This window comes from Ruditapes philippinarum, unplaced genomic scaffold (genome assembly GCF_026571515.1).
Source record: "Ruditapes philippinarum isolate M1 unplaced genomic scaffold, ASM2657151v2 ctg1464_1_1_1_1, whole genome shotgun sequence".
Classification (NCBI taxonomy): Eukaryota; Metazoa; Mollusca; class Bivalvia; order Venerida; family Veneridae; genus Ruditapes; species Ruditapes philippinarum.
Window position 1 is genome coordinate 447,886 of NW_026859675.1, and position 15,892 is coordinate 463,777.

General features: G+C 32.6%; 1 protein-coding gene across 1 annotated transcript in view; it reads left to right on the plus strand.

Moving 5' to 3' along the window:
• LOC132757479 (triple functional domain protein-like) overlaps window positions 1-15,892 on the plus strand; it is a gene marked incomplete at its 3' end in the record, with an annotated part of 134,929 nt that overhangs the window by 98,266 nt on the left and 20,771 nt on the right. The window contains 1 exon segment of the mRNA XM_060748766.1: window positions 762-873. Within this exon segment, the coding sequence (XP_060604749.1) occupies window positions 762-873 (112 nt within the window).

Below are 15,892 nucleotides of genomic sequence, written 5' to 3' on the forward strand. Positions count from 1 at the left end.
ACGCAACATCATGAATTCACAATGCAACAGATTCATGAATAAAAGTTAAAAATTGAAATGTTGCAAATAATATGGGATTTACAGTGTTGCTACCGTGCGTGATTTTTGAAAAATTACTTTTTGAAACTTAAAATGCTTGTAACTGTGTTCGGCATCCATTGTTCATCATCTGTAGTTGTCCACTATTTCTTTAAACAACATCTCCTTCTAAAGCACTTGAATGATTTTACCTAATCTTTACAGGAATTATCTTTAAGTGGTCATCTACAAAAGTTAAATAAAATGGTTCTAATCATAACCTGTACAAAATTTAAATTATGCACCTGGGCTGCAACCCAATGGTCACTTGATTTATATAGACTTAAATATAAGTTAAAAGGCTTCTGCATAGAAACTACATGCCCAGAGCTTAGATATTTGGCATGTAGCATCACCTGATAATCTTACACTGAAGTTTTATAAATTTAGCTTGTGGTCAATACTTGTTTTAATGTTGCAGAATAGCAATGCTTACATGTCAATATAATAGACAGAAAAGTGGTCAGTGGGGTGGGGTGTTTGATGGGCACCTGAGCACAATGTGTAAATAGTTTAGCTTTTGTGGTAGGCTCATGTTAATTGTTTGTAGTAACCATAATCTCTATAATAAATGTCTTGAAAACCAATTTGGAAGATTTTAATCATACTTAATGTGATTGGCAAAGTGGAGGGTGACAAAATAACTGTAAGATTTGATTATTTGCATACATTGTTTACTGCAGGGACCTTGAGAGTGATTATGATGAATTACCTATGGATCGTCGTGGATCCTTGACAAGTATGAACTCTGTGGCCACCACTGCAACCACAGATAGCAGCAGTAGTGGTGGAAAGGTAGGACATGATTTTATACCATTCTTTTTAGCTCCACCGATATGTCATATCAGATCATGTATCTTACATTTAACAACAATATCCCTTTATAATTATTTTGTTGTTTGTTATTACACATACAGATTTTCAGAAGCTATTATATCCCCTGATTTGGAATATATTGTAAGTTGTTGTTCCTATAATATTTTTATTTAGGTTAGTGTTAAGGCAGGATAGATAGTTTGATTAAACTGGAGTGATAAATAATGTAACAGAAGTAAATAGAGAAGTTTTTCTTTATGTGTTAGTGATTGTCCCTTTAATATAACAAAATAGTGGAGATTTATCAATCCTTGTCTCAAAGGAAATTCTCTCTTGTATAAACTTTCTCACACTGTCTGGAATTGTTGTTTTTTTCTAGCAGAGGTGATAGACTGTGAAATCATGATATTCCATGCTGGAATTGTTGCAACTTTCTTAAAAGAAGGGAAAGGATTAGCTTGTTGTTGTATTTGTGTAATGTAACATGATCAATGATTTTTTGAGGGATGAGGGAAAAATTTGCAGTGTACTATACACAAGTTGTTGCACCGATTTGACCTTTGTAGGAGTCTCTAAAAATTACTATAAATAAAATGTTCTTAACTATATCTACCTTTATTAACCCTTAACAAAGTCATCAAGTTTTTATACTCACACCATGACATAATGTAGAGAGATATCAATTTTTGTGTCAGTCTGTCAGTTGATCTTCATACTTGGCTGAAAAGTTCACCTTAACAAGGTTATTTGCAGAACCCACTTTTCACAGGTTAAAGTTGTACACTTGCTGACCTCTCATAGACTACAAGACACAGTCCAATTTCACTTTATGCACACATTCTTACTTATATTGCATGAATGCCCTATTCTGATGTGTTGTATAGCTTGTGGGAATATATTTTCTTAATGCAATCAACAAGAGTTATACAACCCTTCAGAATAGCACATTCATGTAAATTTCCATTTTAGCTCACCTGACCACGAAGTGGTCAAGGTGAGGTATGGTGATGGGGCTATGTCCGGCATGCGTCGGCGTGCGTTGTGTGTCGTCAACAATTGGGTTGTTAACAGTCTAGCAGTCACAGTTTTGATTGCATCATCATCAAACTTTGTCAATGAAATACAGATCGAGTTCGATGGGTCATCTCGTGTCAAAAACTAGGTCACCGGGGCTAAAAATAGATAAAGCTTGTTAACACTCTAGTGGCTGCAGTTTTGATCCAAATTTCCTGGAAATTGTCAGGCGGGTTGTTTTTATGATTTCTATGTCAGGTTTAAACATGTGTCATCTCCGGTCAAAAACTAGGTCACAGGAGCTAAAATTAGAAAAATCTTGTTAACACTCTAATGGCTGCAGTTTTGATCCAAATATTCTGGAAATTTGTCAAGAAGGTTGTTTTGATGATTTCTAGGTCAAGTTTATATATGGGTCACTTGGGGTCAAAAGCTAGGTCACACTGCCCAAATATGGAAAAAACCTTGTTAACACACAAGAGTTCACATTTTTGACTCCAGTGTCACCAAACTTTGTCAGGATGCAGACATTGCTTGGATGTGGTTGATGGGTCAGGGGAGCGATGTAGGGCCATCATGGCCCTCTTGTATTATATACCTTCAGTACCTTCAGTTAAATGCATAACATGAATTTGAACAAAACAAAATGGACGGGGGGGGGGGGTATATTGTTTTGCTAATGTTGGTCTGTCTGTCGGTCCGTCAGTAGGCCACATGATTTCTGCTGATTATCTTGAAAACTATTTATCACAAAGTCTTCATATTTCACATAGTGATTGGTCATAATTAGTAGATGACCCCTTTTGATTTTGGGGTCAAAGGTCAAGGTCACAGGGGTCTATAATGTCAGAATGGTTTCCACTCATTATCTTGGTTAGTATTCATCACAAAGTCTTCATATTCCATTTCACATATTGATTGGTCATAAGTAGTAGACAACCCCTATGATTTTGGGGTCACTTGGTCAAAGGTCACAGGGGCTTGAATGATAATATGATTTCCGCTTATTATCTTGGTTACTATTTATCACAAAGTCTTCATATTTCAAATATTGATTGGTCATAACTAGTAGACGACCCCTATTTATTTTGGGGTCACCAGGTCAAGGTCACAGGGTCTTTGAATGGTAGTATGATTTCAGCTCATTATCTTGAAAGATAATTATTACAAAGTCTTCATATTTCACATAGTGATTGGTCACAACTGACAGATTGCTTTTGGGGTCACTAGTTCAAAGGTCAAGGTCACAGGGGCCTAAAATGTCAGAATGGTTTCAGCTTATTATCTTGAAAACTATTTATCACAAAGTCTACATATTTCACCTCCTGATTGGTCATAACTAGTAAGTGACTTAAAGCAACACTATTAGATTGTCTGTTTATGTGTGGCTGTAAGCAACACTATTAGATTGTCTTCAAGCAACACTATTAGATGGTGACTTTAAGCAACACTATTAGATTGTCTTCAAGCAACACTATTAGATGGTGACTTTAAGCAACACTATTAGATTGTCTTCAAGCAACACTATTAGATGGTGACTTTAAGCAACACTATTAGATTGTCTTCAAGCAACACTATTAGATGGTGACTTTAAGCAACACTATTAGATTGTCTTCAAGCAACACTATTAGATGGTGACTTTAAGCAACACTATTAGATGGTGACTTTAAGCAACACTATTAGATGGTGACTTTAAGCAACACTATTAGATTGTCTTCAAGCAACACTATTAGATGGTGACTTTAAGCAACACTATTAGATTGTCTTCAAGCAACACTATTAGATGGTGACTTTAATCAACGCTATTAGATGGTGACTTTAAGCAACACTATTAGATGGTGACTTTAAGCAACACTATTAGATTGTCTTCAAGCAACACTATTAGATGGTGACTTTAAGCAACACTATTAGATTGTCTTCAAGCAACACTATTAGATGGTGACTTTAAGCAACACTATTAGATGGTGACTTTAAGCAACACTATTAGATGGTGACTTTAATCAACGCTATTAGATGGTGACTTTAAGCAACACTATTAGATGGTGACTTTAAGCAGCACTATTAGATTGTCTTCAAGCAACACTATTAGATGGTGACTTTAATCAACACTATTAGATGGTGACTTTAAGCAACACTATTAGATGGTGACTTTAAGCAACACTATTAGATGGTGACTTTAAGCAACACTATTAGATGGTGACTTTAAGCAGCACTATTAGATTGTCTTCAAGCAACACTATTAGATGGTGACTTTAAGCAACACTTTTAGATGGTGACTTTAAGCAACACTATTAGATGGTGACTTTAAGCAACACTATTAGATGGTGACTTTAAGCAGCACTATTAGATTGTCTTCAAGCAACACTATTAGATGGTGACTTTAAGCAACACTATTAGATGGTGACTTTAAGCAACACTATTAGATGGTGACTTTAAGCAGCACTATTAGATTGTCTGTTTATGGGTGACTTTTAGCAGGAGAATAAATGTCACTGACTTTCCCATCTATACAGAATGTTTTCAGCTAATGCAATCATTTAGCATGACAAACTAAAATGCCTATACTATATAGTGTTAAACATAGGAGAGATTTTTGAGTGTAGGATTTTCCCTGTTTGTTACATTGTCCACTAAGTTGTCCACAGAGAGATTTGTTATTACAGCTGTTGTTACTGTAGCTAGACGGTCAGAAAATCAATATCTGACCCATTAGCAACTTGCTGGTAATGGTTAGCAACACTTGATGTTCTATACATAGAGACGCTGACAACTAAAATACAACTTGGAATAAAGCTTATGTCTGAAGTATTTGAATTGGCTTATACAGAATTGCAGTATTTAAATTAACTGATACAGAATTTGTTAATATTTCAAACTTTAAATACCAACAATAACTTGTTTAATTACTTATTACCTTACACAATTAAATATGCATTTAGGGTAACTCACACACCTGCATATATTGATATATGACAATAAGTGCACATTTTTCAAACTTGAAATTCTTCATTGTCAAGGCCACATCATGTTCATAAAAAGGTGAAAATACTGTACATGTATCTGGGATTACATATGTAAAAAGAATTAACTTGAAAAAAATTGTAAGAAAGGTATTAATGAATTAATGTGTAAAATTAAGTAATTTTTTAGCTCACCTGAGCACAAAGTGCTTATGGTGAGCTACTTTGATGGCTGGTTGTTAACCGTTGTTGGCATGCATTGTTGTGCATCATGTGTGTCGTAATAAACAACAAGGCCAATTTTGCCTAAACTTGACAGGAATGTTCCTGGCAATCTTCCAAAGTTGTTCAAAGAATTAAATTCCAAGCAGACCTCTGGTTGCCTTTGCAACAAAAAAGAAATCTAAAAGTCTTCTTCTGAAATTTGCAAGGGCTAGAGATAAGATAATATTGTCTAGTTGACCTCTATTAAGATTGTTCAAATTATAGTCCAAGGTCAAAATTGGTCCTGCATGGAAGTGTTATGGATTTAAGTAATTTTTTTTTATTTAAAAAAAACTGCTCCTCCAAAACAAGATATTTAGGTCATGGGTGTTTTCATTATATAATATATACAATAAGAATATTATTTGAAAAATTTTCTTCTCTATATCTCCTTTTTCTATATATAGTAAATATTTAAAAAATCTTCCTTCTGCAAATCTACAAGGGAGGTTAAATATTTGGCATAAAACATTTTCAAGGATTTTTCAGATTATAGCCCTGGGGTCAAAGTTGGCCCCATCTCAGGGGGCCATGGGTTTTCCATACATACATAAAAATCTTCTCCTGCATGTCAACAAGAGCTAGAGCTTAAAATTTAACATGAAATATTTTCTACTGTCACTATACCAAGTTATTCACAAATTATAGCCTTGGTATCAAATAAGCCCCTCCAAGACCTACTTGGTGTGTTTGCATCTGCAATATATATTATATAGTGAACTTAACAAAAATCCTCTTCTTAAAAACCACAAGTCTGATTTCAACCAAACTCCTTGGGCAAAGGGGTTGTTCACAGAATTTGATTCCATGCCATACAGATATCAGGTTGCCATGGCAACCAATAGGAATAATAAGAAGAAGCTTAAAAAATCTATCCTCCAGAGCATAGATGTTTTGCATTGTCTTGTTGACCTCACCCAAGATAGTAGTCTTGAGGTTAAAATTGCCCCCCTGAGGATCATGTGTTTTCCTTATATGTATATAGAAAAAAAAAACAAAAACAAGGGCTAGAGCTTACAGTGTTGACATGAAACAATCTGTACTGGACCTCTACCTAGATTATTCAAATTATATATTGTGTTATGGGTTTTAGTAATAATGAAAAAAACACTGTTCTGCCAAAACTACATGGGCTAGAGCTAGTGGACCTCTACAATGATTGTTCAAAATATAGCCCTAGGGTCAAAATTGGTCCAGGGTGGGTAGAATTGGGATTACCTTATACGGATATAGTAAAAACTTCAAAATTCTTTGATAGCTTAGATATTCAGCATGAAATAAGACTAGTGGACAGCTACCAAGTTTTTTAAATTATGGCCTTGTGGTTGATATTATCCAATGAACCAATGAACCACTTCTGTTCCTACTATTTAGTGTTATATAATGGGGTGGCATTAAGTATTTTTACACAAATGCAATCCTGTTTGTTTTTAAAGCTACAGCTTTTGAAATTTGGATGAGATGAATATTTGTAGTTGCAAAATTGACCTAGATTTTGATCCAGTGACTTATGTTTTATAAACTGAGATAAAGCACAGTTTCACTTGGATCTAGATTTTAATTTTTGATCTAAATGACCTTCATTTTTAAAACAGAGCTAACTTAGCTATGATATTGAACTGTATGCATGGTTTCAGATGCAGAATTGACTTTTGACCTAGATTTTGACTCAGTGACATACTTTCTGTATTTAGAGCTACAGTATTTAAAATTGAACTACTCAGTGCCTACTACAATTGTAAACAGTGCCTACTACAATTGTAAATTCTATATTTGATATTGTCAAGTTATAGCAAAAGCCATATTATACCAGTTGTTATTTATTAGACTTGTGCCTTTGTACAAAATGTAATTATTGTAATCTGACCAAAATATTCAACTGAAACAATAATGAAACATTTCATCATAAGAAATAAAATAATGAATTTAATAATGAAGCTCAGAATTTCATAATTTGATCACTGAATCAACCCAAATCACAGCCTTGCTACAAAAAGAGGCCTTTATACCAGTGTTTCCATTATCTACTGTACTATAAGTTAACTAACTGCAATATAAGTTAACTTAGTAAAAGAGTAATGTAAATAAATGAGAATCATTTGAGTCATTAAAGGAAACAGTGTATCAGTTGGAAAATATCATAATTGGTAGTGTTTTATAATAATCATCACTTTCTCTTACATTCAAAGTCAGTATATTCTTTCTTTTTCATAGCGACATAGTCATTTTTGTATGCCCCCAAAGGGCGGCATATTAAAATCCCACGGTTCGTCTGTCAGTCTGTCCGTCTGTGTGTCCTCACATTATTTGTGTCCGGACTGTAACTTTGTCATACATTGAGGGATTTTGAAATAGCTTGGCACAAATGTCTACCACATCAAGATGATGTGTCACGTCCAAAAACCACTTCCCTACCACTAAGGTCAAGATCACACATTTTGAAGTTTCACATTATCGCAATTAGAGTCAATATGTACACACATTTGTGTCAGGACTGTATTGAAGGATTTTAAAATAACTAGGCATAAATGTCTACCACATCAAGGCCATGTGTCGCGTCCAAGAATTACGTCCCTACCTCAAAGGTCAAGGTCACACATTTTGAAGTTTCACATTATTGCAATTAGAGTCAATAGGTACACACATTCGTGTCAGGAAGGATTTTAAAATAACTAGGCATAAATGTCTACCACATCAAGGTGATGTGTCTCGGCTAAGGCTCACGTCCCTACCTCAAAGGTCAAGGTCACACTGCTATTATCACAATTAGAGTTTATAGGTACTGACATTTGTTTCCGGACTGTAACTTTGTCATGCATTAAAGGATTTAAAAGTAACTGGGCAGAAATGTCAAACACAACAAGACGACATGTCGAGTCAAAGACCTCTGTCCCTACCTTCAAGGTGAAGGTCACACTTTTAGTTTGAAGGTACTCATTCTCTCGAGAAGAGTTTGAAGATAAACATTCATGTCCGGACTGTAACTTTGTCATGCATGGAAGGATTTTAAAATAACTTTGCACAAATGTGTACCGCAACAAGAGGATGTGTCGTGGCGAAGGCTGAAGTCCGTCTGTCTGTCCATGCTTCCTCACACAACAATCATGTCCAGACTGTAACTTTGTCCTGCATTGATGTATATTGAAATAAATTGGCACAAATGTCTTTAACATGACAACGTTGTGTCATGTCCAAGAACCCTGTCCCTTTTCAAAGGGCAAGGGCACACTTATATTTTGAAGGTTCATGCTATCACAATTAGAGATTATAGGTACACACATTCGTGTCTGGAATATAACTTTGTCATGCATGGAAGAATTTTAAAATATCTTGGTATGTGTTGTGTGTAAGACCCGTGTTCCTTCCTCCAAGGTCAAGGTCACTTAAATAGTTGGTACTTATGCTCATAAGAAGAGTTTGAAGGTACACATTGGTTTCCAAACTGTTACATTGTCATGCATTAAAGGATTTTTAAATAACTTGGCATAAATGTCTACCACATCAAGATGATGTGTCGTATCCAAGACCCTTGTCCCAAGATGTTTAGTTTGCTTTAAACTGCTCTTCATTTCACAAGAACAATATATATATAAAGCGTCCTAGACATAGTTCAGTTTCAACACAGGTATGCTTCAGTGCATATTTATAACCCAAAAGTAGGATGGTGACTTTCATTTTTTTCATTAGCTGGTTTAGGTTCTTTTTAATGATGCAAAGTTTTTAAGAAAATTCTATGCTCTTGTTTAATTGTTTCTTCCTTGCCTTTGAAAGAAAATGCACTTCTCCCGGAAATGTCATTAACAATGCTTTTGAAAAAAGTTTAGGCTTGACTTTTACTTCATTTTGTGGTTTTGATAAAATCTTAAATGAGTGTGATATATGAAGGAAACTAGCCAGTGGCTATTGTGAAATCAATATAGAATATTATCAGCTAAATCAGTTAACAGGTCTCTCTCCTATATGATTATATCCAAATCAGAAAGGTTGGAAAAGCTTTGGATATTACTTGTAGGATAAACTATTCACATATAAAATATGTTCTAGGCTTTAATGTTATCTTAAAGTGCTCACTTTTCTTGTTAAGTTCACTAATTTATAAATTCAGTAGTGGATTAACATTGAGTGAATATATGATCATGTATTTTCAAGTGAATAAGTATGGTGTTGAATTTATTGTGGAATGTACTGCTTGGAAATATTTGACACTATATAATTTATGGAGATAAAATGTGTTTGTTTTTTTATTAAATGTGAACCTGAAAATCTGAAGAAAATATTTGAAAGGATTAAATTTATGCAGAAAAACCTTCACTAAGTCTTTAATTTGAAACTATTCTTATGTGAATTAATTGTAAAATTTTATAGTTATAAGATTGTTATTACTAATAAGTAAATAAAAAATAAATAAAAAGGTAAATAGTAAGATAATACAGTTTTGACATGTAACAAGTAAAATAATAATAAAAAATCAAGCCAGAACAAGTATTTTCATTTCTCAAAAAGCAGTTATCAGCCTTTGTACAAGTATACACTAAATAATTACCGTATGTTGTTATAATTTCAGAAATATAATAGTTAATCAAGTTTACTAAAATGTTACAAGATATTGGTGATTTTGTCCTGAAGTGAATATAAAAGCACATATTTACATTGTTTTAGGAGTCCATTTAATGAACTCAATTGACATTTATGACTATGCTTGTCAACAGCAGAATATTCTGTTGCTTGGCAACACTTATGCATTAGTGTTTACAGTTAATTGGCTAACTTATATATGTGTTGTAAAAATTTGGAAATTCCAATGTAGAATTATCAGATTTAACTAAGCTATTGTTAATTTGATGAGCTGCTGTACATAATAATTAGAGCTTCAGTAATTTTAGCTATGGTCACATCACAGTTAAAACAGGTCTGTGACAGCTGTGACAAATTCTTACATTGTCTCACAAAGTCTTGCCTTCATGCAGGTTAAAAAAAAATTGCCATAGCTGTTTATCGGGAGTCCGCCGCCTATGGTTTATCAACTGATACTGACTACCCTCAAAACTAATAATAGCTTAAATGCTGATAGATTTGTTTAACATTTGTAAAAATATAAAGAAAAAACCTTCATATTGAGTATTCAAAATATGACCTTGACCTTTAAATGACCTAAGACTTAAAAAAGAGAGAAAATCCTCAATCATTTTTACCTTGACTTTTTTTTAAAGGAAAAGCTTATGCTACTGTTATGTTATTGACGTTGGCGTTGCCATTGCCATCTTGAAAACTTATGTTAGTCATAATTTAATAAACTCAGGGGATGGCCTTTATTCTTGGACACATCACACTGGACAAGACCTTTAAGGTGATCAGCCTGAACTTGGCCTTCACTCATAAAAGATCTTGACCTTAAATGTTTGAATTTTCCTTGATTTTTTCTGATCCAAGAGGCAATTTTTTTAAAATTCTTTTTTAAGTGTCTTTGTTAAGGAAGTAGCCATGATATGCAAGGATAAAGTGTGGCTGTCATAAAAATGAACATAAATGATTTTTTGATGCAACTCTAGTTATGCAAAATTCCGTATGTATCAAACTCTGGTGCCTTGCAAGATGAATTATAGTACATAAAAATAAACTTATACAGGAAAATACATACAGATATACAGTACGATTTAGATTGCAAAGATCAGAAAATACCACAGAGCTTGCAGCCCTTTGATTACTTTAATTGACTATAAGTTTGTTATTTATGAATGGATTGCCTGAAATTTGTGCACAACTACCTTAAAGACAATGTCTTAAAGAAAAATCAAACTCCATTTAACCTTGACTCATCAATGACCATGAGATAATTTATTGTAATTTTATATTTTTTTACTATTATTAGCTATAACTTTGTCATTAATGAATGGATTGTCTTCATACTTGGGCACATTAATCTTTAAAGAAGATTTAATGGAATATGACATAAGAGGTCAAATTAATGAATTTAGATACGAAAGGCCTTAACTGTGAATATTTATTTATACTCAGACAAAAGAATACTTATTACAAACATGCTTATTAAAGTAATTCAAGTTTAGTTTGATTGTCATAACTTTGTTTTTTGTTGTAGATTTACTTTATATATTTGGACAAAAAACCTTATGTTAAAACCAGTATGCTCAATAACTCAAATAAGACTTTGACTTTCATTTGACCTTGAGCATAAAGGTCAAACTATTGAATTTGCTTTAATTGTCATTATAAGCTTTGTTATCTATTTACAGATTATATATATATTTGGACAAAATACATAATTTAAAACTGACATTATGATTTTCTGATAATACTTTGACCTTACATTGACTGGTCAAGGTCAAATTATTGAAATTTGCTTCAATTCTTAAAATTTTGTTATTTATTTACCTTCATCTATCAACTAGAATCTTATTGATAAGTAATTTTATTAAAATAACTTGTATGAACCTTGGATTGGGTTTGATAAAATTGAAAATAAGGTTTCTGCAGCTAAAACTAGATTGTTTTTTCTTACACCATCCAAATAAAAAAACAACACAAGATTTTATCATCAGCAGCAGCAGTCAGGGATTCTTTAGATTATGAATATTTTTCACACCATCTGTTTTATTTTGAGGAATATTTTGAATCATTGTTATGAAAAGTGATAGGTATAAGAATGTTTTCATTAAGTGAAAATATAGTGTGTTCCAGATACACTGATCTGGCAATTTAACAGTATTATATACTTTGATCTGCCGATATTTATCCAGAATTCATAACAATTAATAGTTCAGAGGCTTGATTTTATACCTAGCAGGAATTATTAACAAGATAGGCTAATAACCATTTGTTTACTTAGGAAGTAATTGTGAGGGTACTGAAGATTTGTACAGATTTCAGTGGATAATTATATATGTACCATTCAAAATTTATCAAACAAGTAATAATGAAAATATCTTTGATGTATACAAGAAATAATATAACAATGAAATTTTAATATGTGTTCTGCAGTTCAATTTTGCACATATTGAAACAAACATGTTCAATTTGAAAGAAAAAGGAAATGTTGGCCTGGTTACAGCCAAGGTATTTCTGTCACATAGACTGTTGTGTCATCTTAGTATGTCATAAAATGTAAACAGCTTTAAGTGACAGTGGTTGTCAGATACATCCAATTCCCTGCAAGTGCTTTATCAATATTGAACACTTGTTAAATCGACTCAATTCTGTTGACCACCTCCAACATCTTAAATACAGTCACAATTGGTCAAATATGTTTCAACTGAAACATACTGATATAATGGCCTAATAAGTCAGATTCTTCAAACTACAGGTTAGATAGCCCTTTAACTACTATCATCAAACTGCTGGTCAGATAGTCCTAATCCCCTTGTGGCTGAGGGATTGCCTTTACGGGTTGAGGCATTAATATTGCAGCAACCACAAAGTCATAAAACAGCTATTAACAAACTACTGGTCACAAAGTCCTAAAACTACTATTACCAAACCACTGGTCAGATAGTCATAAAACAAATATTACCAAACATTTGGTCAGATAGTCCTAAAACAGCTATTACCAAACTACTGGTCAGATAGTCCTAAAACAGCTATTACCAAACTACTGGTCAGATAGTCCTAAAACAGCTATTACCAAACTAATGGTCAGATAGTCATAAAACAGTTATAACCAAGTTACTGGTGAGATAGTTCTAAAACAGCTATTATCAAACTGCATGTCAGAAAGTCCTAAAACAAATATTACCAAATACTTGTCAGATAGTTATAAAACTAATATAACCAAACTGCTGATCACAAAGTCCTAAAACAGCTATAACCAAACTACTGGTCAGATAGTCATAAAACAGCTATAACCAAACTACTGCTGAGATAGTTTTAAAACAGCTATTATCAAACTGCCGGTCAGAAGGTCCTAAAATAAATATAACTAAACTACTGGTCAGATAGTCATAAAACAGCTATTACCAAACTACTGGTGAGATAGTTCTAAAAACAGCTATTATAAAACTGCTGGTCAGAAAGTCCTAAGATAAATATTACCAAGCTACTGGTCAGATAGTTCTAAAACAGCTATTATCAAACTACTGGTCAGATAGTCCTAAAACAGCTATAACCAAAGTACTGGTGAGATAGTTCTAAAACAGCTATTATCAAACTGCTGGTCAGAAAGTCCTAAAACAAATATTACTAAAATACTGGTCAGATAGTCCTAAAACAGCTATAATCAAACTACTGGTGAGATAGTTCTAAAACAGCTATTATCAAACTGCTGGTCAGAAAGTCCTAAAACAAATATTACTAAAATACTGGTCAGATAGTCCTAAAACAGCTATAACCAAACTACTGGTGAGATAGTTCTAAAACAGCTATTATCAAACTGCTGGTCAGAAAGTCCTAAAACAAATATTACCAAACTACTGGTCAGATAGTCCTAAAACAGCTATAACCAAACTACTGGTCAGATAGTCCTAAAACAGCTATAACCAAACTACTGGTGAGTAGTCCTAAAACAGCTATAACCAAACTACTGGTGAGATAGTTCTAAAACAGCTATAATCAAACTGCTGGCTAGAAAGTCCTAAAATAAATATTACCAAACTACTGGTCAGATAGTCCTAAAACAGTTATTACCAAACTACTGGTCAGATAGTCCTAAAACAGCTATAACCAAACTACTGGTGAGATAGTCCTAAAACAGCTATAACCAAACTACTGGTGAGATAGTTCTAAAACAGCTATTATCAAACTGCTGGTCAGAAAGTCCTAAAATAAATATTACCAAACTACTGGTCAGATAGTCCTAAAACAGCTATTACCAAACTACTGGTCAGATAGTCCTAAAACAGCTATTACCAAACTACTGGTCAGATAGTCCTAAAACAGCTATTACCAAACTGCTGGTCAGATAGTCCTAAAACAGCTATTACCAAACTACTGGTCAGATAGTCCTAAAACTACTATTATCAAACTACTCGTCAGATAGTCCTAAAACAGCTATTACCAAACTACTGGTCAGATAGTTCTAAAACAGCTATTACCAAACTGCTGCTGGTCAGATAGTTCTTAAACTAGTATTGCTGATAATCACCAAACCACTATCTAGATCACAGATATAATTAGGACTGTTTAAAATGCACATAAAGCATCCACTTTAATATTTATTGTGACCATTTTTTTTTGTCTCTAACAAGTTCTGTTAATGCAGTTAAAGACTGTATGTATGTATTATCAGAAAGACAAAATTACAACAAGAAAAGATGAGTTTCAAAAATAATGATAAGTATTGGAGACTATATTAACAAGTAGAGCTGTGATTGGAAAACACCCCGCTGATTTCCTTGCTCTAGTGAAAACGTTTTTGCTATACAACACAGAGTGTGGAAACATAGCTACTTGTTATTTAACTTGAAAAGATAAAATGAGATTTAGCTGAATATAAGAGAATGTTGATGTAGTTTGTGGCTGTGTTAATCAGGAATAAAAGTGGGATTTGAATGTTTTCAGTCTTGCTTAGAAAATTGGAATTATAGTGATAGAAAAATGGAATTACAATTTTGTTCTATGCTGTTTTAGGTTTTTGTTTGTACAAATGAAGTAATATATTCGTGGACATTATTTTATTCATAAAATGATAGATATTCTAGTGGTAAATTATTCTCTGTAATATTGTTATAATATCTTTAATATTGTCATAGTTTCAACTCATTCAATAAGGACCCTTAAATCTAGTGACACATATTAGTTTTGTATGAGACATTCTTAGTTTAAAGTAAAAGGAGCATGATGATTAAGGTGGTATTAATTTTGGTGGTTAAATTATTTAAAATGTTACAGTCTAATGTTTGCACACAAATATTCAATGATTAAAAGTCTCCAAATATTTTGTATCCATAGTCTCAATTAAATGTTGCAATATATTTTTCACAATGTATAAATGTTCAATATAATAAATCAAAAGTAAAATCTTCATGCTAAAATGTTCCCAGTATTAACAATTATCTAATATAGGTAGATTTTCTTTTATAATTATGCATAGTGAAATCTTCACACACTAAATGTTTACACTGATAACACTAAAACGTTTACACAAAAATGTTCACAAATGAAATGTTTACACTCAATTGTTAACACTAAAATATTCACAAATAAAATGTTTACTCAACTGTTAACACTAAAATGTTAACAAATAAAATGTTGACACTATATTGTTTTCACTAATGTATTTACTTTTAAACATTTTCTTTAAAATTTTCTTGTTAAAAAATGATATTAATTGTCATATAATGTTCACTGTAAAATATTTAAACTTAATTCCCTGCACTTAATTTTTGCAGTAAAATATTTAGCAAGTATATGTTGATATATTTTTTACTTGAATTTTAATAAATCATCTGTCACCTAATATGCCAAAATATGGCCACTACAAATCTTTATATAAACATGGAAAATTTATGGAGAAAAAAATCTTGAAATTTCTTTTAAATGTGGTATATTTTTATTGATGAATATAAGGAAAATTTGATAAGTCAGGTTTTTATGTTCCCAGATTTCTTTAAAACAGGAATTCAGGTGAAGGATAAAGGTCTTTATTGCAGTACACCTGCTGCTGCTGTTGTTACTGTAGAGGTTAGATTGATCACATATGCAAATCTTATAGAAGATTTTTTATGCATTACAAGATTATGCAAGCTTGATTGGACAAATTTCAATGTTAATATTTTTTACACATAAACAGTTCATAAATTAAAGTCCAATTA